The sequence below is a fragment of the Galeopterus variegatus genome, unplaced genomic scaffold, assembly GCF_000696425.1.
Source record: "Galeopterus variegatus unplaced genomic scaffold, G_variegatus-3.0.2 Scaffold98, whole genome shotgun sequence".
In the NCBI taxonomy this organism is placed as follows: Eukaryota; Metazoa; Chordata; class Mammalia; order Dermoptera; family Cynocephalidae; genus Galeopterus; species Galeopterus variegatus.
In genome coordinates this window covers 469,420-495,362 of record NW_007726209.1, presented here as the reverse complement: position 1 = coordinate 495,362, position 25,943 = coordinate 469,420, and the positions used below count along the sequence as shown (strand labels likewise).

General features: G+C 36.2%; 1 protein-coding gene across 2 annotated transcripts in view; it reads right to left on the bottom strand.

The window, feature by feature from the left end:
• Positions 1 to 23,878, bottom strand: part of RAB3GAP1 (RAB3 GTPase activating protein subunit 1 (catalytic)) — a 110,797-nt gene extending 86,919 nt beyond the window's left edge. For both annotated transcript variants that reach the window (XM_008583492.1, XM_008583497.1), the window contains exon 1: positions 23,821 to 23,878. In XM_008583492.1, the coding sequence (XP_008581714.1) occupies positions 23,821 to 23,829 (9 nt within the window). In that variant the 5' untranslated portion in view covers positions 23,830 to 23,878. The remainder of the gene's footprint in view (positions 1 to 23,820) is intronic.
• Positions 23,879 to 25,943: the final 2,065 nt, after the last annotated feature.

Here is a 25,943-nt window from a genome sequence, read left to right as displayed (position 1 = left end):
ACCCTTCAGTGTTGCCCCTGTACCGGACCGGGGACCGGCAACGGGATTGCAACCCTCGGTGTTGCTCCCGCGCCTCACTCAGCCAGTGAGCGGGAACCGGTCTGTATGTGGGATCCGAACCCTCGGGCAGGAGCGCCCGCCGCGCTTCCCAAGCGGCGCACTTATCCAGTGCGCCACCGGGCCGGCCCCAAATATCAATCTTTTTTTTTTTTTGTCTTTTGTCTTTTTCCGTGTCCGGCAACGGATCGCACCCTTCAGTGTTGCCCCTGTACCGGACCGGGGACCGGCAACGGGATTGCAACCCTCGGTGTTGCTCCCGCGCCTCACTCAGCCAGTGAGCGGGAACCGGTCTGTATGTGGGATCCGAACCCTCGGGCGGGAGCGCCCGCCGCGCTTCCCAAGCGGCGCACTTATCCAGTGCGCCACCGGGCCGGCCCCAAATATCAATCTTTTTATTAAAAGAAGAATCTCCATGTAGGATACATATCAAAAATTATGATTTTTTTTATATGCGTTTTTTTTTTAACATGAAGTTAACCTGTGTTAAATTAAGGCATCTATGGCCTACATCAAAAGCTTCTAAATGCAAAAAGTAATATAATAATATACACAAGAGCTGGGTTTGCTGGGAGTAATGCCCAATATATAAAACAGTTAAGGCTAAAAAACACTGGAAGAGACAGAAACCCAGAAAATTAGAGATAAGTCCATTTTTCAAGTTTGCAGTGAAGCTGAAATACTCTTTTTAAATGATACAGAGACATTGTCTAACCCTAATCCTGGATTCTAGGTATTATTGTAAACCTCACCAACAGGTATCTCAAGGAGGATTTGATGATATTCAATAAAGAGAAAGCACAGTTTCTGTCTCCAAGACAGACTTTTCCAGATAATTTAACTCAATTAAAAAACAACACGGTAACATCCTTCCTTCAATTCCATTATGATATAGTCATTTGATACCAAACTCTAGTATATGGTATATATTTACTTTAGAACTAGAATTGACAACTTTGGTTCATCAAAATTAATCTAGTAATGTATCGAAAATAACCTATGAGTGCCCTAACCAGACAATAAAAAGAAATAAACATATATTTTGGAAAGAAATAAAACTGTCTGTATCCAGAGTTTGCCTGATTATATTTGTGGAATAGCCAAAGGAATCTACGAACAAACCACTAAAACTGATGAATTTACACAATCGTGAAATTCAAGGTCAATATACAAAAACCATCTGTATTTTTATATACTAGCAACAAAAACTTGGAAAGTGAAAATCAAAAACAATGCCACTATGTCTTACTAACATAAAAAAAAATAAAATATCTAGGAATAAACTTTTTAAAAAGATGAGTAAGAACTCTACCTAAAATACTTCAAAACACCGTGGAGAGATTAAAAAGGCCTAATAGAGTTATATCACGTACATGCATTAGAAGACAGAACACTGTTAAAAAGAAAATTCTCCCCAAGGTGATCTACAAATTCAATACAATCCCAATCAAAATCACACTAGGCATTTTGCGGAAACTGACAAGCTTATTCTAAAACTAATATAAAAATTCAAAGGACCTAGATATCTACAATAATTTTGATGAGTAAGTATACTACCAGATTGTAAGAATTACTTTGCTACAGTAATTAAGACAGTGCAGTAAGGGCATAAAGACAGACAAACAGGTCATCAAGAAGACTGAATAGAAGGTCGCCAGCATAACTCTCTCCCACAGTTGACCAATTTACAACCATTAAAAAGCAAAGACTGACAACCTGGCACCACTGGAGCTTGAAGGAAGAGGAGACAACTGCAGAGTTCATGAAGGCGGGAGAAGCAACTATAAGAGGAAGAAACTGCTCTGAACTTTTTCAGTCCTGGCCATTTCAGGGCCCGCCCTGTGAGAGAAGGGAAGAAGCCGCAGCACATGGAGCAGGAGCCAGCAAAAGCCACAGCTAAGTCCTTCGTGTGAACTTGCCTGGAGTCTGCAGGAAAGAATAGGGCCTCAGAGTGTACCATCCTAGCCCGCAGGCCAGTGAGACCACTGACAGGTTTCCTATGGACCCACACAGGAGCAGGAGGCTGCAGCTAACCAAAGAAAGGAACCATCCAGAGGCCGGTGAGTCATCATGAGGAATCCGTGCATGGCCCATCCCATGGGAAGCATTTGGAGTGCAAGAGGGAGGCAGACCTGCCAGGAGAACACTGGGGTGCAAAGTGGGCAGCTGATTTCCTATTGGCACAGGCACATTCAACGAAGACTGGTCAGGGTGACAGAACTGCAGGGGGCAGGGTGTGCTGGAAAGACTCAGTCCTGGGCCAGAATTCCCACACAGCCCAGGTGTATCCAACTTCACGAGACCCAAAAGTGATTAAAAGGCCAACAATTAAAATCTGGTCCACACACAAACTTTCCCCAGAGAATCAGCAGCAATTTAGCACAACCACACAGCACAACTGCAGGTCCCCACAGGAAGTTCCCCCAATTTTGGAATTAATCAAAACCACAGACCAGAGACAAAGCTCACTCTGATATTAACCAGTAAAGGTCTAACACCACCAAAGAACATCTATAAAATCTAGAAGAGGTAATACCCAGAAATCAACGTAAAGACACAAAGATCAAGAAAGAACAGAGAAATATAACATGACAAAGAAAACAAACCAAGCACCAGCAATGGATCCAGACAGAATTTATGACATGTCTGACAGATAACTCAGAACAACCCTCTTAAGGATGTTCAGGGAGGCACAAGAAAATACAAATAGAAAATTAAATGATATCTGGAAAACAATCAAGGAGGAGAACGAGAAACTTGACGAAGGAATTGAATCAATTAAAAAAAAAAAAAGAAATTCCAGAAATAAAGAATACAATATCTAAACTAAAAAACTCAATAGAAAGTTTCAACTTCATCAAACAGAGGAAAGAATCAATGAGCTCAAAAACAGAACATATAAAATTATGAAATCCGAAGAGCAAAAAGAATAAGAAAAATTGAAGCAGAAATACAGCAAACATGGGACTCTCTCAAGCCAAATAATCTCTGAATAATTGGCATGCCTGAAAGAGAGGAAAAAGGAAGAGACATACAAAGCATATTCAAGGAAATAATGGCTGAAAATTTCCCAAGTATGGAGAAAGATGACAGCATCCATGTACAGAAAGCTCAGAGTTCTTCCACAATTTCAATCCAAGGAGAAACACCACAAGTCACATCACAATCAAATTATCAAGAAGCAGACAAAGAATATTGAAAGCAGCATGAGAAAAGACACACATAACATTCAAAGGAGCCCCAATACATCTCTCAGCAGATTTCTCCGTAGAAACCCTATAGGCCAGAAGAGAATCAGATGATATATTCAGAGTGCTGAAGGAAAAAAGACTATCAGCCAAGAATTCTCTATCCTGCAAAACTAACCTTCAAACATGAAGGAGAAATAGTCTTTCTCAGACAAACAAAAGCTAAGGAATTCATGAACACTAGACCTGCATTAGAATAAAAGCTAAAGGGAGATCTTCTATCTGAAAGAAGAGGACACTAAGGAGAAGCAAGAAAACATCTGATGATACACAATTCATTAGTAAGATAAGTTCACAGACAATCTCAGAATACTCCAATGTTGTAAGAATGGTGAATAAACTGCTTGCATCCCTAGTATGAAGGACAAACCTAACAAGACACTAACATATACAACAACCATATAAGAGATTAGAAATATTAAAAGATGTAACTTGAAACAACAAATTGCCAAAAGGGGGGGGGGGGGAAAGCCAAAACAAGAGGTTGCCCTTTTTTTTTTTTTAATTTAAACGTTAAGTTTTTTTTTGCCTAAAAAAATTTTTTTAGGCAAAAAACAACTTAACGTTTATTTCTAAAAAAAAAAAAAAAGGGCAAGGGGGGGGGGGGGGGGGGTAATGCCAAAGCATAGAGTTGCCTTTGTTTTTTTTTTTCTTAGATATCAACGTTAAGTTGTTATTTGCCTAAAATAATCTGTTATAACTAAAGCATGTTTTTTATAAGCCTGATGGTAAACATAACACTAAAGACATACTAAAAATAAATAGTGAGATATCAAAATACACTGCTAGAGAAAACCACTAAATCACAAAGGAAGACAGTTAAGATTGGAAAAAAGGATCAACAAAAGAACCAGAAAAAAAGTAACAAAATGGCAGTAACAACTCCCTATACATCAATAATAACTCTAAATGTAAATAGATTAAATGCCCCAATTAAATGACACAGACTGGCTCAATGGATTATAAAATAACAATAAGGGGCTACCTGCAAGAAACTCATTTCATCTATAAAGACACATACAGCCTGACAGTGAAAGGACAGAAAAAGATATTTCATGTAAATGGAAACCAAAAAAGAACAGAAGTAGCTATCCATATACTAGATAAAATAGACTTTGAGTCAAGGAAAGTAAAAAAAAAATAAGGAAGGTCATTATATAATGATAAAGGGATCAATTCAACAAGAGAATACAACAATTCTAAATATATACACACACAACTTTGGAGCACCCAGTTATATAAAGCAATTACTATTAGACCTAACAGGAGAAATAGACTCCAACATGAAAATAGTTGGGGACTTTAACTTTCAGCAAAGGACAGATCATCCAGACAGAAAATTAGCCAGGAAACAGCAGAATTAATCTCTACTCTAGGCTGATTAGACCAAATAAACATGTACAGAACATTTCATTAAACAGCAGCCAAATACACATGCTTCTCAGCAGCACACTGAACATTCTCTAGAATATATCATATGTTAGGTCACAAAACCAATCTCAACAAATTTTTAAAAACTGAAATCATATCAACTACCTTGTCTGACCACAATGGAATAAAATTAGAAATCAACAACAAAAGGGACACTAGACACATTAAATTAAACAAGCACCTAAACAACAAATGGGTCAAAGAAGAAATTAAAAAACTGGAGACAAATGAAAATGAAAACACAACATTCCAGAACATATAGAATACAGCAAAAGCAGTTCTAAGAGGGAAGTTTACAGCAATAAATGCCTACCTGAAGAAAGAAGAAAGACTTCAAATAAACAACCTAACATTACACCTCAAGGAGCTGGAAAAATAAGAACAAACCAAACCCCAAATCAGTAGGAGAGAAATAATAAAGAGCAGAGCAGAAATAAATGAATTAGAGATTAAAAAAACAATATGAAAGGTTGATGAAACAAAGACTTGGTTTTTAGAAAAGATAAACAAAACCAATAAACCTTCAGCCTAGACTAATGAAGAAAAAAGAACACTCAAATAAATAAAATCGGGAATGAAAAGAGACATTACAACCGATAACACAGAAATACAAGGGATCATAAAAGGCTATAATGAAGAACTATATGCAAACAAACTGGAAAACCAGAAGAAATGGATAAATTCTCAGACACATACAATTTATCAAGGTTGAATCACAAAGAACTAAAAAACTTAAATAAACCAATAACAGGCAATGAGATTGAAGCAGTAATAAAAAGTTTCCCAACAAAGAAAACACCAGGCCCAGACAGCTTGACTGCTAAATTCTACCAAACATTTAGAAAATAACTAATACCAATTCTTCTCAAACTCTTCCAAAAAACTGAAGAGGAGGGTTACTTCCAAACTCATTCTACAAGACCAACATTAATCTCATACCAAAACCAGAAGAAGACATAACAAAAACAAGAAAACTACAGACCAATATCCCGAATGAAGACAGATGCAAATATCCACAATAAAATATTAGCAAACAGAATCCAACATAATAAAGAGATCATTCACCATGATCAAGTGGGATTCATCCCACAGATGCAAGGATGGTTCAACATACACAAATCAATGAATGTGATACATCACATCAACAGAATGAAGGGGGAAAAAATAGAATGAAGAAAAAAACCCCATATGATCATTCAATCAATGCAGAAAAGCATGTGACAAAATCCAACATCCCTTCATGATAAAAACACTCAACTAGGTATAAAAGGAATGTACCTCAACACAATAAAGGCCATATACAAAAAACCCACAGCTAATATCACAGTGAATGGACAAAAACTGGAGGTATTCCCCCTAAGATCTGGAACAAGACAAGAATGCCCACTTTCCCTGCTCTTACTCAACATTGGTACTGGAAGTTCTAGCCAGTTTATTAAGGCAAGAGAAAGCAACAAAGGGCATCCAAATTGGAAAGGAGGAAGTCAAACTATCCCTATTTCCAGATGACATGACCCTATACATAGAAAACCCTAAAGACTCCACCAAAAAATTTACTAGAACTAATAAGTGAATTCAGTATAGTGGCAGGATATAAAATCAACATGCAAAAATCAATAGCTTTCCTATACACCAATAAATAGCTGAAGAAGAAATCACGAAAGTAATCCTGTGGAGTACACTAACATTTATAAAGCAAATGTATTTCACAGAGCCTAGTTTCCAAAGCCCTGTAGTTTCAGGTGTAACCTAACCTTTAAAAATTACATATAGAAAAAAAAATAAATAAATAAAAAAAATAAAAATAAATAAAAATAAAAATTACATATAGAAATGTTAACCTTGCAAAACACAGGAAACTTTCCCCAGGCTAAAGCCTCTGATATAGATATAGAATTGTAACACAGCAAAATTGCTGGCTCAAAGGTTAGATGTCCTTGGTGTAGATTAACCAGGCTCAAAGGGTAGATGTCCTTGGTGCAGGTTAATCTTACTTAATTGTTATGTAAACATACTAAGGAAATTGCTATAGGGAAAGAAAATGTTTGCTAAGAACAAGCTTTTGTTGGTGGATCGACTTAACCTTTTGCAAATTGCATTATGGAATGTCAATTTGTTATCTCACTGATGTTACCAGCTTCTATTGTTAAACTATACTTAGCCATAACCCCACCTATGTTCCTTTTCTGTAACTTTCTGGCCTGGAGAATAAATACTGAGACAGAACCCCAGTTCAGTGTTAATCTCCCAAAGGAGGAATGCCTCTCTCTTGAAGGCTCTGGGGAAGTTAACCCCTTTGGAGTGTCTCACTGCTCAGAGGAAATGGAATTTGAGTAATCCTTTGCATCTCCATCACCCAGGGGAGAGAGGTGGCAAATCCATCTGAGGCAAAGCAACATAATCCCATTCACAATAGCTACCAAAACAATGAAATACTAAGGAGTTAAATTTAAGGAGATGACAATGAAAACTGTAAAATATTGGTGAAAAAAACTGGAGAGAACACAAATAAATGAAAAAATATCCCATGTTCTTGGGCTGGAAAAATTAACATCATCAAAATATCCATACTACCCAAATCAATCACACATTCAATGCAATCCCTATCAAAATACCAAGAACTTCACAGAAATAGAAAAAAAAATCTTAAAATTCATACGGAACCACAAAAGACTCCATATAGCTAAAGCAATCTTGAACAAAAAGAACAAAGTTGGAGGCATCACACTTCCTGACTTCAAAACATACTATAAAGCTGTAGTAACCAAAACAGCATGGTGCTGGCATAAAAAGAGACAAATAGATAAATGGAACAGAGCAGAGAGCTCAGAAATAAACCCACGTACATACAGCCAATTGATTTTCAACAAAGGTGCCAAGAATATACAGTGGGAAAAGGATAGCCTCTTCAATAAAAGGTGCTGGGAAAACTAGATATCCACATGCAGAAGATTGAAACTAGACCCTTATCTCTCACCATACACAAAAATCAACTCAAAATGGATTAAAGACCTAAATTTAAGATCCAAAATTATAAAACTACAGAAAAAAAAGGGGGGAAATAATACATGAAATGGTAGTGGGCAGCACTTTTTTGTGCAACACTACAAAGGCACAGGCAACTAAAGCAAAAATAGACAAGTGGGACTACATAAAAATGAAAAGCTTCTGCACAGCAAGAGACACTATCAACAATGTGACAATATCAACAACGTGACACTATCAACAACCTACGGAATGGGAGAAAGTGTTTTCAAACCACACATCAGACAAGGGGCTAATATCCAGAATATATAAGGAACTCAACCCAACTTTTAAATAAATAACCCAATTTTTAAAATGGTTTTTTTTTTTATATTTTATTTATTTATTTTTATTTTTTTCCTTTTTGTCTTTTTTCGTAACCGGCAACGGATCGCAACCCTCAGTGTTGTGCCCATACCGGACCGGGACCGGCAACGGGATCGCAACCCTCGGTGTCGCGCCCGCACCTCGCTCAGCCAGTGAGCGGCCGGTCTGTATGTGGGATCCGAACCCTCGGCGGGAGCACCGCCACACTCCCAAGCGGCGCACTGTAGCAGTGCACCACCGGGCTGGCCCCTCAACCCAACTTTTAAATAAATAACCCAATTTTTAAAATGGGCAAAGGACCAGAACAGACATTTCTCAAAAGAAGACATACAAATGGCCAATAAGCACATGAAAAAATGCTCAGCATCACTAATAATCAGGGAAATGCAAATTAAAACCACAATGAGATATCATCTCACCCCAGTTAGAATGGCTGCTATTAACAGGACAGAAAATAACAAATGTTGGTGGGATGCAGAGAGAAGGGAACTCTTCTACATTGTTGGTGGGAGTGTAAATTGGTAGACTTCATTGTGTAAAACAGTTGGAGGTTCCTCAGAGAACTAAAAATAGATCTACCTTATAACACAGCTGGTTTATATTGGGTATAAACCAGAAGGAAATGAAATCAATATATTAAAAAGAAACCTGCACTCCCATATTCATTTCAACATTATTCACAATAGCCAAGAGATGGAATCAACCTAAATGCCCATCAAATGGATGAATGGATAAAAAACTGTTATATATATATACACAATGGAATACTATTCATCTATAAAAAGAAATGATATCCTATCATTTGCAGCAAGATGGATGAACTGGAAACCATCATATTAAGTAAGCAAGAACAGAAAGACAAATACCACATAATCTCACTCATATGTGGAATCTAAGAAAAAAAAAAATGGTTCTTACAGAAATAGAAAGTAGAATAACTGTTACCAGAGGCCAGGAGGGGAGGAGAGTGGGTTGGAGAACAAGTGGTAGACTAACAGGTATAAAACTATGCTGCATACCCTAAGTGAATCATTGTGCAGTATACGCATGTATTAAAACAACGCATTGTAACCCACAGATATATTAAAGTAAATGTTAAATGTTTCTGATTTTTTAAATTAAAAAAAAAAGGACATATATATAATATAACATAATATAGGGTCCAGAAATACCTTCACACTTATACTCAATATTATAACAGAGGTACAGGCTGGCTGGTTAGCTCACTTGGGAGAACATGGTGCTGATAACACCAAAGTCAAGTGTTTGGATCCCTGTGCCGGACAGCCACCAAAATATAAATATAAATATATATATATATATATATATATATATATATATTTATATATATAATCCTGGAATAATTAGATATTCACATGGAAGAAAATAGAGGAGAATTGTCTTGAGATCTTGGGAATACCCTGGAATAGGCAAAGATTCCTTTGACAAGACATAAAAAGCACTCACAAAGAAACTGAAAATTGAGAAAATAAATTTCATGAAAATAAAACTTGTGCTTATCAAAAGACACAGTTAAGAAAAGAATTAGGGAAGCCATGCATTGAAGGAAAAAAACTCAAAACATATATATGAAAAAGTTCTCACAACAAGGATATAGGAGGATAATAAAAAAAATTAATCTAATTGTTTTTAATGAGCAAAAGAAGCTATGAATGACCAATAACACAGTAATTGTGATGAATTACTAGATGACTACTCAATATCAGTGGTCATCAGTGAAATCCAAATTAAAACCACAGTGACGTATCACTTCACACCAAACAGAATAATGAAAAACAAAAATCTGACAATGCCAAGTGTCAGAGAGAATGCAGATCAACTTGAAATCTCATACATTCTAAGAGCATAAAATGATACAAACACTCCAGAGAAATAGTTCGGCAGTTTCTAATAAAATTGAACATGTAACTACCCTAAGATCTAGCAATTCCTAAGAATATACTCAAAAGAAATGAAAGCAGATGTCCACAAAATTGTTCACAGAAGCTTTATTAATAGTAATCCAGAAATGGAGAAAATTTAAATGCCCACCAACAGGAGAAAGGATAAGCATACTGTAGTACAGTTACACAATAAAAAGAATATGTGCAACATGGGTGAATTTTAAAAACATGTTAAGTAAAAAAGTCAGACACAAAGAGTGTATAATGTATGAGTCCAGTTATACAAAGCTCAAGAATAGGCAAAACTAATATACAGTGGAAGAAATCAAAACTGTGGTTACGCAGTGGACTGACTGGAGAGAGAAAAAAGTAATCTTTCTAGGATGATGAAAATGTTCTATATTTTGATTTGGACGGTGGTAACATGGGTATGTATATTTGTCAAAACAAATTATATATTTTAGTTCTGTACATCTTGCTGTGCCTAAATCATAACCTAACAGAAAAAAATCAATAAAATATTCCTTAAAAAAGAGATAAATAGGAAAAAAATAATAACTTCTCAGGAAAGTGTGAGGGTTAGGCAGAGGAAGATGTTCTTTTTCCAAAAGAAAAGATGATAATGGCAATTATGTAAGAACAACATGGTACTAAACATTACCATAATTTGACACCAACAATACTTTCCACTCATCTTTCAACCTACTCAAACTTTAGGTAACTAAGATATATTCTATGCCAGAACTTTGGAGGGCCAAGACCTCAGCAAGATGAAGATCACCCTCCACAGTATCTGGCCTAGACTATTTTACAAGCTTTCCATCCTTCTTCCATATGGTTACCTTCCTAAAATACATATCTGATATTGTTCCTCCTCCATTTGAAATACTTAATGGCTTTCCATACCTACAACAGTGCCCTCTCAAACTTTTTAATCATGTATTTTATCAGTAAAAATTTTTGTGTATACACCTCCATATATGTACCTATATTTTAATTTCAAAATTATGTATTGGGCCGGCCCGTGGCTCACTTGGGAGAGTGCGGTGCTGATAACACCAAGGCCCCGGGTTTGGATCCCATATAGGGATGGCCGGTTCGCTCGCTGGCTGAGCGTGGTGCTGACAACACCAAGTCAAGGGTTAAGATCCCCTTACCGGTCATCTTTAAAAAAAAAAATTATGTATTAATTATGTATTGTACAGAAAAGCAAAAAATTGATACTGAAAATGATTTAAAACTGTAATATAATTAGAAATTAAAATACACAAATGTTTTATCACAAGTATCTCCAAGAGAGCCAAGTACCCACAATGACAGAAATACAAAGCCCACACATCTAGCCCCCACTTTTCCAATTTTGTCTTCCACAGCTACTTTCCATTTACCCTGTTGCAATTATGTCTAACAACTTGTATTTCCCCAGAGGTGTGCTTTCTCCTTCACACCTGTGCATAGGCTATTCCCACTGCTCTTCTCTACTTTGTTCTTTCAGCGTACTTTTACTTATTCTTCAAAACTCACCCTAAATGTTAATTCCTCTAGAAAGTCTCCTTTGATTATCATCAAGAAGTTAGTGATTCTCAGCATCTCATTCAAATCACAAGAATGGTACCTTATTCTAATTATTTGTTTATGTCTATTTCTCCACTATACTGTGAAAAAAGCAAAGACTATCTTCTATTCGTCTTTGCAGCCCATTACTTAGCGCACTTGATAAGTATTTCAGGAATTACCTTTTTTCTGTATTTATAATAAGCCTCCATGTCCCAAAGGTGGGTTTTGAAGGCAGTCAGACCTAAATTTAATCCCTCTTATACCAACTACTGGCAGAATGATTATGGGCAAATTATTACATGAACTCAAAGCCTCCTTTCTCATGCATAAAATGTGGTAATACCTAATCACTAAAATTCATCTAAGGATTAAGTAAATTAACAGGCACAGTCCCAGTTATAGTACATGACACTCTAGCTGATATTCAATAATTGCCACTTATTTCTCTCTTAATACCATTTTCCAAGATTTCAGATTCTAGTAATGGTGAAGTAGTTTGGTCAGATAAATGCTCCCTCAGATAAAAATTATAAAATGTGGACAAAAATATAATTTTTCAAAGCTCTGGAGAGTGACCCAACGCAGGCAGAAACTAGAGTAGTTTTACCCATGGAAAAAAAGTGTGATCTGCGTATTTACACCTTTTTGTCTAAGGCAGCAATTTTCAAACTTTTTGGACTCAGGATTCCTTACACTCTTAAATATTACTTACAATCTCACATAAAAAAGGAAAAGTTATAATTTATTAATTCATTTAAAATGATAATGAACTTACTATTACTACTTAATATATGATAAAATAAAGTCCTAACAATATTTTCCAGAACAAACAAAAATATTAATGAGTGGCATTGTTTTACATTTTTGCCAATCTTTTAAACGTATAGTTTTAAAAAATATAACTGGATTCTTATATCTGCTTCTGTTTTCAATCTCTGCAATCCATTGTTCTAACTGAAGTACATGAAGAAAATTTGGCCTCACATACCTAATACAGCTGGAAAAGGAAGGGTCTTGACAAACCTTGAAAAGTTCTCAGGGACTGACAGGAGTCCTCAGAACACAATGAGAATTGGTGATCTAAGGGCACTCTAACACTTTAATCTGTGCACAACTCAGGGCAGCAGACTTCAAAGCTGGCAGGACAGTTCTAGAGTTGAGGTATAAATTCCGTAAAGGAAGAAGTGAACAGGGGGTAAGCCCCCAAATTTGCATATAAACTGCCCCAAACCTTGGATATCTGCCCAACCATGCATGTGTAATAGAGACTCTAGAGTACAGTGACAAAGGAAGAGCTTGAAAGAAAAAGATTTCAGCTGCTGCCATCACTGAAAAGGGAATGAAGTTTTAATGCAGCCAAATTAACTGCTTCCTAGAACAAAAGAAAAATACTCTTTGGAGGAACAAAACAGGTATTTTACAAATTTTATAAATGAAAATTTATGCTTACATTATGAATGAAATGTAGATTCCATTTGGTCTCCACATATCATTCATACGTATGTAAGCATAAAATTTAAAAATTACTGCGCGCGCACACACACACACACACACACACACACACTCCTACAATAACCAAAGAAACAGGAAAATGTGACACATATTCAAGAAAAAATATAGTCAACAGAAACCAACCTCAAGAAGATCTAAGTAGGGCTGGCCGGTTAGCTCAGTTGGTTAGAATGCTGCCTTGAAACACCAATGTCAAAGGGTTTGGATCCCGGTGCCAGCCAGCCACAAAAAACAAACAAAAAAAACAAGATCTAAGTGATGCAACTGGCTTTAGCCTAGCTATAATAAATATGTTCAAGGACTACTTATTTTCAAAACATAGTTAGGTGAGGAATCTAAAAGAAGTGGAAGTTAAAAGAACCAAACAGAAATTTTAGATAGACCTAAAAACTAAAATAACCAAATTGAAAAATACAACAGATGGGCTTAACAGCAAATTGGAAACAGCAGAGCAGTAAATGAACTCAAAACCACAAGAAGTTATCCAACCTAAAGGATAGAGAGAAAAAAAGACTGAAGAGAGCAGAACCTCAGAGACCTACCTGTGGTACAGTATGGAGAGGTCAAACATAAACATAACAAGTCACAGAAAAAGAGTAAAGAATGGGGCAGAAAAAATATTTGAAAAAATAATGGCCTAAAACTTCCCCAATGTGATGAAAAACAAAAAACATATCCAATATTAATAAACTCTAAGCAGGAAAAATAAAAGGAGGCACACCTATGCACATCGCAGTCAGTTCAAATAGATTTTTTTTTTTAATCTTGAATGCAGCCAGTGAAAAACACCAAAGTAGAACGAATATATGAATGTTACTATAGAGAACTAAAGACAATTGAACTTATCTTTAAAGAACTGGAAAAAAACTTTCAAGCCAAAATTATTCAGCAAAATCTTCAAAAACAAGGTAAAATAAAGATATTTTCAGGTAAACAAAAACAGAATTTGTAAGAGCCTAGCTGGTTAGCTCAGCTGGTTATAGTGCAGCCTTATAACACCAAGGTCACAGTTGCGGATCCCTGTACCTAACCAGCCAGCCACCAAACAATCAAACAGAATTTGTAGCCAGTCAAATATATGGCAATTACCCCCAAAATTAGAAACAGAATCCTCAAATCATCCATCAGTTCCACTTCTGGGTATAAACCTAAAAGACATGAATGCAGAAACTTGAACAGATATTTGTACACCTATGTTTATAGCAGCATTATTCACAACAGTTAAAAGGTAGAACCGAAGTGTCCATTTATAAACAGATAAACAATATGTGGTATATACATACAATAGAATATTACTCAGCTTTCAAAAGGAAGTAAATTCTTATACATGCTATACAACCTTGGATGAACCTTGAAGACATTATGCTACATCAAATAAGCCAGACACAAAAGGACTGATAACATATGATTCCACTTTATATGAAGTATCTAGAATAGTCAAATTCATAGAGACAGAAAGTAGAATAGTGGTTACCAAGGGAACAGGGGTGGGCAGAGTTATGGTTTAATGGGTACTGAGATTCAGTTTGGGTTGATGAAAAAATCTGGAGATGGATGGTGGTGACGGTTGCACCACAATGTGAAAGTACTTAATACCACTAAATATTACACTTGGGTTAAAATGGTAACTCTTATTATATTTTACCACAATAAAAAAAAAATTTAAGCAATATAATTTACCATATTCAGAGAATAAAAAAGAAAAACCATGAGATAATTTCAATAGATGTTGAATAAGATTTGAGTAACTTAAATATTCATTTACCAAAAAAAAAAAAAAAAAAAAAAAAAACTTCAGCAAACTAAGAAAAGAATTTACTCAGTCTTATAAAGGAAACCTATGGAAAACCAACAGTTAAGTGTTGAAGCACTGAACATTTCACTCCTTACATTGGTAAGAAGGCAAGGATCTCTACTCTCAGCAGTTCTATTCAACATTTTACTGAAAGTCCTGGTTAGTGCAATAACAGTAAGTAATAAAGGTATAAAAACCAAAAAGGAAGAAGTAAAACAATCCCTATTTGCACACAACATATTAATGTAAAAAATGCAAAAGATAATTTTTTAAAAAACCAAAAAATGCAAAATTAACAAAATTGTTATGATTAATAAGTACGTTTAGCCAGGTCTCAAAATACAGTCAACATACAAAATTTTATTGTATATCTATGTACTAGCAACAAAAAACTGGAAAATAAAACTAAAAAACAATTCCATTTATAATCACATCATACAACATAAAATACTTATTAATAAATTTAACAAGAGATGTATAAGACCTCCACCAAAACCTACAAAATATTGCTGAGAAACATTAAAGATGACCTAAGTAAATGGAGAGTTGTGCCATGTTTGTGACTGGAAGTTTCAAGATTGTTAAAATATCATTACTCCCCAAAGTAATCTATAAATTTAACATAATCCTAATTACAGTCACAGCATAATTATAATCTTTTTTATAATACTTGGCAAGCTTGGGCTGGCCATTTACTGCAGTTGGTTAGAGCATGGTGTTGAACAAGATCAAGGGTTCAGATACGGATACCAGCCAGGCCCTCCTCCAAAAAAAAGTTAGCAAGCTTATTCTAAAATTTGTAATTGAAACATAAAGATCTAGAATAGACAAAACAATATTGGGACAACAACAAAAGCTAGATAATTTACATTAACTTCGGGATTAACTAAAAAGCTTTTATAGTGGTTCTCAACTGGGGGCAATTTTGCCCCTCAGGGAGCATCTGGTAATGTCTGGACACAATTTGGTTGTGACAACAGGGAGGGTACTGCTGGCATCTAGTAGGTAGAAGCCAGGGATACTACTAAATACTCTACAATGCACAAGAACAGCTCCACAATATTCCAGCCCAAAATTTCAATAGTGTCAAGGTTGGGAAACTCTCAATTACAGTAATCAAGACAATATGGTATTGACATAAAGACAGTCAAAACATTAATGGAACAGAATACATATTCCAGTAGTAGACTTCTTAGGTCACATGAACAACAAAGGTGACAAAGCAATTCAATAGAGAAAGAAGTATTCGCAAAAGATGGTTCTAGAACAACAGGATATCTATATGCAAAAATTGAGGCTTTATCCCCACCTCACAACATACACAAACAGTACTTCAAAATGAATCATAGACCTAAATACAAGTTAAATGATAGACTAATGATAAAGCTTCTACAAGAAAACATAAAAAGAATATCTTCCCAACCTAGCAAAACTGCTGAGAAAAGACTTAAAAACAGAATATAAAAAAAGAACTAAAAGAACTCCTACAACTCAATAAAAAACACAACCCAATTTTAAAAAGGACAAAGAAATTGACCAGACATTTCTCAAAGGAAGATATATAAATGGCTAATAAGCACATAAAAAAAGTAGTCAATATCAATATTCACTGCAGAAAAACAAATTGAAACCACAAACTACATACCCATAAGGATGACTAAAATTTACAAGACTGAAAACAACCAATTAGTAAGAATGTGGAGCAACCCACACTCTCATGTATTGCTGGTGGGTGGGTAAAATAGTACAAAGTTTTAGCAGTTTCTTAAAAAGTTAAGCACACACCTATCCTATGATTCAGTAATTCCATTCCTAGGTATTTACCCAAAAGAAATAAAAACATTAGTCCAAAAAGTCCTCATACAAGAATGTTCTGCTTTATTCGGAATAATCAGTATGTCTGTCATCAAGTAGAACAAACCATGGTATATTCATACAACAGACTACCACACAGCATTTAAGAGAAATACTAATATATGCAAGAACTTAGATGAATCTCAAAAACACTATGGTCAGTAAAGGAAGTCAGGCACAAGACAGTACATACTGTATGATACACACATATGAAATTCTAGAGAAGGCGAAAGTAATCTGTTTGGAAAAAAACGAAAAACAAACAAAAAAACCCCAAACAGCAGATGCCTAGGGGTATGGGGATTAACTGGAAAGGGTCACTAGGAATCTTTCTGGGGTGACAGAAATGTCCTATATTTTGTCAGTAGTGTGTTACACCAGTGTGAACATTTGTCGAAATTAAGTAGTTAAGTTTTGTGCATTACAATGTATGCAAATTTTATTTCTTTAAAAAAACTATTAAAAAAATCTTGTGGGGTTAGGGGAGTGGACAGAGGTACAAGAGGAAACAAGAAACGGTAGAATATTAATGCTGAAACTTGGTGACGAGCACATGGAGGTTCATTATACTACTTTGTTCACTTCATATGTTTGAAATTTTCCATAATTAAAGGTTTAAAAAATAATTTCTCTTAATTCCCCTGTCCTTCGCATAAATTAAAATCTCTTATTAAGGCATTCCCTCAATTTTATTTTCTATGTCAAATAATCCCTGTCCTTTACATTTTCTTTACTCTTATTCATCACTGGTTACAGCTCACCTTGAAATTTGCTCATATTTTCCATATCTTGTTTACATACTACTACTATCTAGTTAGGGAGAAATGGGCTAGAATGAACACCTCTTTAGCCTCTACTACATACCTGGCAGTTTGCTACCTAAATACATTACCCATTTAAATCCCCAAAATGAACTCATCATCTAAAATATTAATCTGTTTACTCCTTTATTACTTACCTCCCTCATTAAAATTTATCCGTGGCAACACGCATCTACCTTGCTCATTATTTCTTCACAATTGGCACACAGTTGATACTCAGTAAATACTGTATGTGTAAATCAAAGAATATCAAAGCTTACAAGTACCTGGTTTAGCTCTCTTTTTGGTAGTGAAATTCATTTCCCATTCCAACTACAACGAGCTTATTCTGTCTCTAATTTTATTGGCATCTATATCAATTGTTGTTATGATCTGTGTTTGAGAACTTCACATTTTCTATTTATTCAAAAATGTAAACATAAAAATATTTTACTATAGTAAAACAACTTTATATATTCCAGCAAATCTCTAAATGATGTGCAATTTCTATATGTTGTGTTACTTTTTATGCCCATATTCATATGGATAAAGAAAAAAATCCTAATGCTTTTTGAATTGTCTTAAATTCTGTTATCACCACCATAAAGCTGAAAAACCCTAGCACATATTAAGAATACAAAGTTTCTTACAGGGGTAAATTGCAGTTAAATTATTATTGAGTTAATAATAGATTTGTAATAAAAACAATGACCGATTTTACTTCAGAAAAATTTACCTAACAAACTAAGCATCTACATAAACTTAAGATCAAATTGTTAGATCCCTTCAGTGAATTCAGAAATTCTAGATTTGTTCTCAGAGTACATTCTTCAGTAAACATTTGGGGTGTGGTTTACGAGTAAAACTACCAATATTTTCAGTTAGAATCAGAGTTCCACCTCAATTGGCAAGAATAATTTTTTCATTCTTAAATAAAATCCTCAAAGATCCGTAAATTTAAAAGGGCAAGGATGTTATTAGTGGTATCATAAAATACAAAAATTGAGTAAAATAGCTGTTAACTACGACAAGTCAGTTATAAGATCAAGATTTTTCCTCATCAGTTAAGCAAAATACTCTACCCAGAACGTAGATAACTATAGTTTTTCTCTGATCAACTAAAAAACTTTGAAAAACAATTTCTTAACATCCTAAGAGATAAGGCAAGAGAGAAGTAAACATCAGGAGAAACAGAAATAAAATCACTCACAAAGAATGACATTACATATATATAACTTAATTACTTAAAGAACATTTCACAAATATCTTACATATATCATTTGCCACAGATTCAAATCCAAATTCCTCCAGATGTCATCTGATGTTTATAGATTATACATAACTTTAAAAAGCATTTAATTCAAATGCACCAAATACAGCAAAATACTTAAAAATAGAGGTTTCAAAGTAAATACTTATATAGAGACACCAGCAAATAGATCTGACCTTTTCAAGTGGCTTTCCCAAAGAGCTTCCAATCAGTTTCCAGTCATTCAAGACTTCTTCAACTTTGGAAATAAACCTAGAAAGGGGGCGAAAGCTTTCTAAATATGTAACAATATATTTTTCCTACTGTTACACAATTTCTTTAAAAAGGATTTTTTTTTTATATTTTAACATTTTAATCAGAGAAGACTCAGTAGGTTTAGTGTTGTCAACCTAATTATGAATATGGAATAAAAGCAGAAATAATCTTCTTTAGCTCAAGAATTCTTAAGTTTTTATTCATTTAAGTCTACTGTTTATCCAACAAAAGCATTTTGCCTTCTATAAAATATAAATTAAGAATTAATAAATCTATTAAAATGAGTACAAAAAATTTAGGGCAGAAGTAAAAACTTACAGACTAAAATGATACTTTTAAAGATAATTATGAAACTAATAATCTCTCCCCTACCCTCAAAATAACTGATTTTTTATTTAAATGTATTTAGGAATTCCCTGATTTACCCCTCATCTTCAAAAAAGAAAACATTTGTGAACTTTGCTCATTAAAATAAAACAAATTTTAAGAGATAGCTGTCAAGAAATTTCGAGATTTGTCAGCTTTAAGGAATAACTGACAAACAGATTTAAAACTATTTGTTATCTAATCTTTAAATCTAAAGATCAAGAAGACCTACTAAAAAGAGAATTGAATTTTGACTAGCAACATACTCAACATCAGCAAATGAAATCTGTCAAATTTCAGTGGTAGTATTAAAATATTAAAAGACACTTTTGGGAAACTTATTACTCTAAGAAGCTTAGTTATATACGTATGATGCAAGCTAATGGCACCACTGCTCCCTGAAACACCTAGGAAGTATGATAGAGTATTAGAGTTAATTTTAGTCAAATTGTGTTCAAAGGCACTGAATTCTTCCTCAGTGACACTGTAAGTTAATATTTACATTTCTATTTTAAAGTAGTAATGATAAATCAGAGTTACTATTCAAATGAACCTTCTCGTTAATTCCCCTTAAAAATTAAAGGTGGTATTAGTTCATATACTAATTAACTTTTGGGGAGGTTCAGTTAAATGACAATTAGTTTTGAAAATGAATGCTCTAGAAATAAGTGTACATGTTTACAAAAAAAGAAATAGAAATTTAAAACATATACATGTGTGAAAAATTTACAGAGATGAGAAAAATGTACATTGCCCTTATAAAGGTAAAAACCTGTAAGGTACCTTAATATCCAACTGCAGCAAACAGCTGTAAATTAATGGTGTATCTGCTCAATGGACTAAGATGCACTCATTAAAAATTGTGTTTTGAAGAACATTTGAGGAAATAAGAAAATGTTCATACGATAAAGAAAAAAAATGGAAGCTATAGAAATAAGTACTAATATGGTTTAATCCAAATAGTTTACAATGCACACACAGATTAGAAGGAAATATGTCAAAAAATTAATATTTTTAATTAAATATGGTGGTATGTCTGCAGGTGATTTTTATTTTTTATTCTGTTGTGAGGTATTATTGTTATAATAAAAATAATTTAAAATATAGCTTTCACAGTAAAAAAAGAAACATCTTAAAATATTTATTGTATGAGTTCTATCAGTATTTGCTAAAAGGGAAAAGCTGGACTTTATCTACAAGTATTGAGATTTGACTGGAAACAATTTAGGAATTTTTTCCTTAAAAGTTCTCCAGATCTTAGCTGAAGGGTCACTCCCCGACTTTTTATTCTATATTAGGTTCCTTTATTTACACTCTTATAAGACCGGGTTTCTTTGCCTTCCTAGCTCTTATGTTAATTTGTAATTACAAACTCATTGTATTATTTGATTCATGTCTGTCTCTTCCACTAGACTGTACAATAAGAGCAGGAACCATATCTGTTTTTACTAACCACCACATCCCTAAATCCCTAATGTCCTGCACTGTGCCTAACATACAGGCATGCAATAAATATTTCTTCAATGGACAAATAATAAAAAGCGTTATGAGTTTCTACTCAGTCCTCTTAATAAACTGTCTGATTCATAAGATACTGACAAGAACTTCATTCAAACACTCAAAGTTTAAGAGACTCCAATGTCTTAACATTTTTCTCATGAATTATAAAACTCTAGTTTTGCTCTGCAAACAAGAGCATAAAAGCCAAAAACCAAGCTCCCTACCTTGTGATAGTTCTCATAACTGTGTTAATTATTTCCATATGAGAAGCTAAAGGGCCGGCCCGGTGGCACACTGCTACAGTGCGCCGCTTGAGAAGCGCGGCGGCGCTCCCAACGAGGGTTCGGATCCCATGTGCAGACCCACGGCTCACTGGCTGAGCGAGGAGCGGGGGCAACACCGAGGGTTGCGATCCCGTTGCCGGTCCCAGTCCGGTACGGGTGCGACACTGAGGGTTGCGATCCGTTGCCAGTCACGAAAAAAGACAAAAAGACAAAAAAAAAAAAAAAAAAAGAAGCTAAAGAATTTAATATTCTGCTTCAGGCTATTTTAAACATTTAACTTGGAGAAAGTGATCATTTTTCCACTCAAAACTCTGACATTTCCTCATTCCCACCCTCCAAGGTTCAAATTACATTTTCCTAACTACCTTCAACATCAAATTATTTCATTTTTTTAAAAAATTTTATTTTGTCTATATACAATGTGGTTGATTATTGTGACCCATTACCAAAACCTCCCTCCCACCCAACAAGGTCCTGTTTGCTTGTAGTATCAACTTCAAGGAACTGTAGTTGTTATGTCTTCTTCCCCCCCCCCCGTTTTTGTGTGTGTGTGTGAATTTATTTATTTATTTTTATCTCCCACCAATAAGTGAGAACATGTAACATCAAATTATTTCAAATTCAACAGGTCCAAAACTGTACTCGTCTCACTTTGACACTTCCTTATCTTCCTTCTTTCGGGCAAGAAACTGCAGTTCCATGTTTGAGTCTTCTCACTCTTACTTACCATCAAGCTTATGTATTTAAATCTTTTTTGAAATATCTTACAATTCTCCTTCCTTTTTTCTCTTTCTCTCCAATCCCCAAATCACCAACCTAACTATGAATCAAGGTAAGTTGCTCACCTTCATTTTACCTCGTGTCCTGAAACAACTCTCATCATTATCTCCTGGCCACTCTAAAATCAAGAGTCTCTCACTACGGTCTTAAGCAGTGGTTCTCTCTAAGTGTTGTTTCCTAACCAGCAACATCTATGTTACCTGGGAGCATGTTGGAAAAGTAAATTTGTGTCTGTGTGTGTGTGTGTGTGTGTGTGTGTGTGACCGATAAGGGGATCGTGACCCTTGGCTTGGTGTCACCCGCACCGCGCTCAGCCAGTGAGCGCACCGGCCATCCCTATATAGGATCCGTACCAGCGGCCTCAGCGCTCCCAGCGCAGCTGCGCTCCCAGCACCGCACTCTCCCAAATGAGCCACGGGGTCGACCCGGAAAAGTAAATTTGGGGGTCAGACCTCATACCTACAGAATCAGAAACTCTGAGGGTGAGGCCAAGCAATCTATGATTCTGATGCAGACTAAAGTATAAGAATCACTGGTCAAAAGCATAAAATCTAGATTCCTTTGCTTAGCTTTGGAGGCTGTCCAATAACCTGATCCCATCTTCCCTATTAATCTTATTTATTTCCCTTCCATAGATAGCCATCACTCCAGTGAAGACCTATTTCTTCATGTAGTCCCAAAGGTTCACTCTCATCTATGTCTCTGCTCATGTCAGTCTGTTCTCATATCTAACCAACTACATCCCACTTTCAAGGCCCAGCTTATTTTCTCTTTTCTATAACAATATCTCCAAAAACTGAAATCCACACTGTCACCCCACTTAAATTACTATTTTTTACAGTTAGTACCAATTGGCTTACATTTAAACTATTTGCTGCTGTTGTTTTTTTAACATATGGATCAAGTTTTTGTCTTTGGGGTTTTTTCTCCCCTTAGTATACCTCTGGACACACAATACCTGCTCAATGAAGTCTTGCCAGTGTGGTTATATTCTTAGTTATTCTTCTTTTGCGGGGGATAACACAGGTCAAACTATTCCAGCAGGGATCTCTTTACATTTCCCTATGCCATCTAATGACATGGCATCCACAAATTCCCTCTCCCAACCAGAAAAATTATGAAATGCTGCAACAAATCTAAATACTGACCTCGACACTCAGAAAACTGACGGGTTTGGAACACGGAACTTCCCGATCAAAGTTATGACTTCTCCACAAACTCGGCTTTCAATTAATTTCATTAATACAACAGTTTCACCCAGACAGCTGTTCATCTGAGTTTGATAGGCACAGGAAGCCTGGGCACATTTCCCACTGAAATGTAACGACTTGAATCAAAGCTTTCCATCAAAGCCATATGCAGACTTTTTAAAAAGGTTATTCTAAAAGACAGGATGGAGATGGTGCGAGTGTGGAAAATGGGCATCCACAAATACTCTGAAGAAAGGCCTCCTCTGAAAAGGGTAGGCCAATGTACACAGGAAGGAAAAAAAGTACCTGCTAAGTTTACTGCTTACGATAGCAAAATGAGTTAGAAATGAAAACAGAAATGGTACTGGTCACCTCGGAAATTGTTTTTGCGGGTGGGCAACCACCAGAAAACCTAAGGTCTAAGGAAAGTAATCTGAGAGTGGAGAAAACAAAACTTTTCCTGAGAGCCTGAGTCTCAGGGGTTTTGGCTGACAAGAGGCGAGACGCGCAAGAGGTTTGCAGCTGACCAGAGAAGGCGGAGACCCGGGGCCAATGAATCTTACTTTTCCCGCAGAAGTGGCGTCACATGTGGTGTGTCGGGTTAGGGAAGCGGCGGGGGAGCGCCGGGACCCAGGGTGTCTGCAGCCAAAGATGCGACTCACTCACCTTTCCCATTCAGACGCAGTGGTGAAATCCGTGATCTCAAATACCTCGGACTCGGGCTGAGGGAAGGGGAAGGAAAGAAAGAAAGAGATTGAGCCCCGTGGCCATGACGCGGAGCAGAGAATTGAGTGATATGGATAGATGAGGGGAAGACACCTCACCTCACTGTCGGCCGCCATCTTGAGAAGCGCCGGACTAGGCGCTAGGACTGCCGGGAAGAAGAGCGGAAGAGCTGGGGAGGGGGAGGAGCAACCCTGGGCGGGGCCTCCTGCCGGACCCGCCCTCTGTTGGTGAGTTCCGCCTGGGGTGGGGGGGAATGCTCTTTGTTTCCCTGTGGCAGGAAGAATTTAGTCCGGCCCCTAAACTTCCCTCTGTCTGGTTTAATGAAATTTGAAAATTTCCTGTAGAGCAATGAATACAGGAAGGCGACAGAAGCAAGGAGGTAGGACAAGGCCCTAGGCTCATGTGAATAAGATTGAAAAACCTAAAGCACATTGAGTTTGTTTTCATTCAACCTCTATTTATTGATTGCAAGGCACTGAGCTGGGTGCTGTATTACCAGTCCACCCCTCTAACCCCTCCCCCCAAAAGAATTTACTCAGTTGGGTTAAGTCATGAAGTTATCTGTTTTCTGGAAAAAGCAACATGCTGTTCAATGAATGCTTCACTTTTTAAGCTATTGAGCGGAACGGATGCCAGCTAGCAGTTAAGAATTCTAGCTCATGCATAATGAAATATTTACAGATGAAATGATACCAAGACTGGGATTGGAGGGGAAGTGGGTGGGGCCGGGAATGAAATAAATCTTTGAGTGGTTAATTAAGCCGGTGGTAAGTACAAGGGTGTATATTTTGCTATTTCCTTATTTTTGTTTGTTTAAAATTTTTCAAAATTAAAAGTTAAACATAATTAAATCTCACTTAATGTTTTACAACCCACAGAGGGAATTTGGGGATGGGGTACTAGGAAATGAAGACTCAGTAATAAAAATACTTAAAATAAGAGATCTAATTTTTGGTGATGTAAATAGAGCACACGAGGAAACTATGAGTGTACTTCAAAAAGTTCATGGAAAGATTTGTATTATCTTTTAATTCTGTTTTTCCATGAACTAAGTACCCTGGTAAAGGTGAGAAGAATTTTGACAACAGGTAGTTTTTGCCAGTCCAACCCTTGAGCCCCTGTCTCTTAAATGCTCCTTCTAGTTTGTGTGCATGACACGAGTGGGTTACTATAGCAGCAGTCTTTCCCAGTGAAAGAAAGTGAGCCGAGATGCCGGGTACCATTCAAGCTTTATTAAAGAAAGAAATCTGCTGGGCTGTGCTCAGAGTGGCACAGGGCCATGGCTGCCCTGAAAATGGTGGACAGCCCCAACAATGGGTTTGCGAGAGTTTATATTAGCTTTGGGGTGCGAAATGTACGGGGGGGAGGGACCATTAGGTTGATATAACTGGGTGGAGAACTGCACTGATGCAGAAGTCGGAAAGTTGTTTCTAAGTCAGGAGGCTTCTGTAAAGGGAAGGGGGGAGGGGAGGGGAGGAGGTGGGCGGAGCGATTTTGTATTTGGCCTTGTCTAAAGTGGCGCTGGTTATGTTGCAGATCTATTACCCAAGAGGTCTCAATTTGCACCTGCATGGTAGACATGTTTGTATGGGATGGAATACTCCAGTTGAGAGAGACTGATGATGAAGGAGAGATAGAGAGCTGAAAGACACAGTTGTTAAAAAGGTGAGAGGGGAGGAAATCTGCAGAGCTGAATGATCACACAGCTTCAGGGGACACCACTCACATTGTGTTCTGAGGTCTTGCTTCAGGAGGTACCACCCACAGAGAACACCTTGTAAATAGCATCCCCTGGAGTTGTGTGGCAAAGCAGTACAAAGAATTCAGAGCTTGTGTAGAAGGAGAGAATGAAGCATATGTTAGTGAGGTTGGCCTTTTTTAAGGAGAGAAAAAAGGGAAGATAAAGATGGATGCAGACAGAGAAAGAGATGTACATATAAAAGGAAAAGAATTTTTTGTTCACTTTTTAAGATTCTCATCAAGTGAAATAAATCCGTGGGTTTTAAGGTCAGACAAGTCTGGGTTCAGCCATTTATTAACTATATTACTTTGGGCAAATTGCT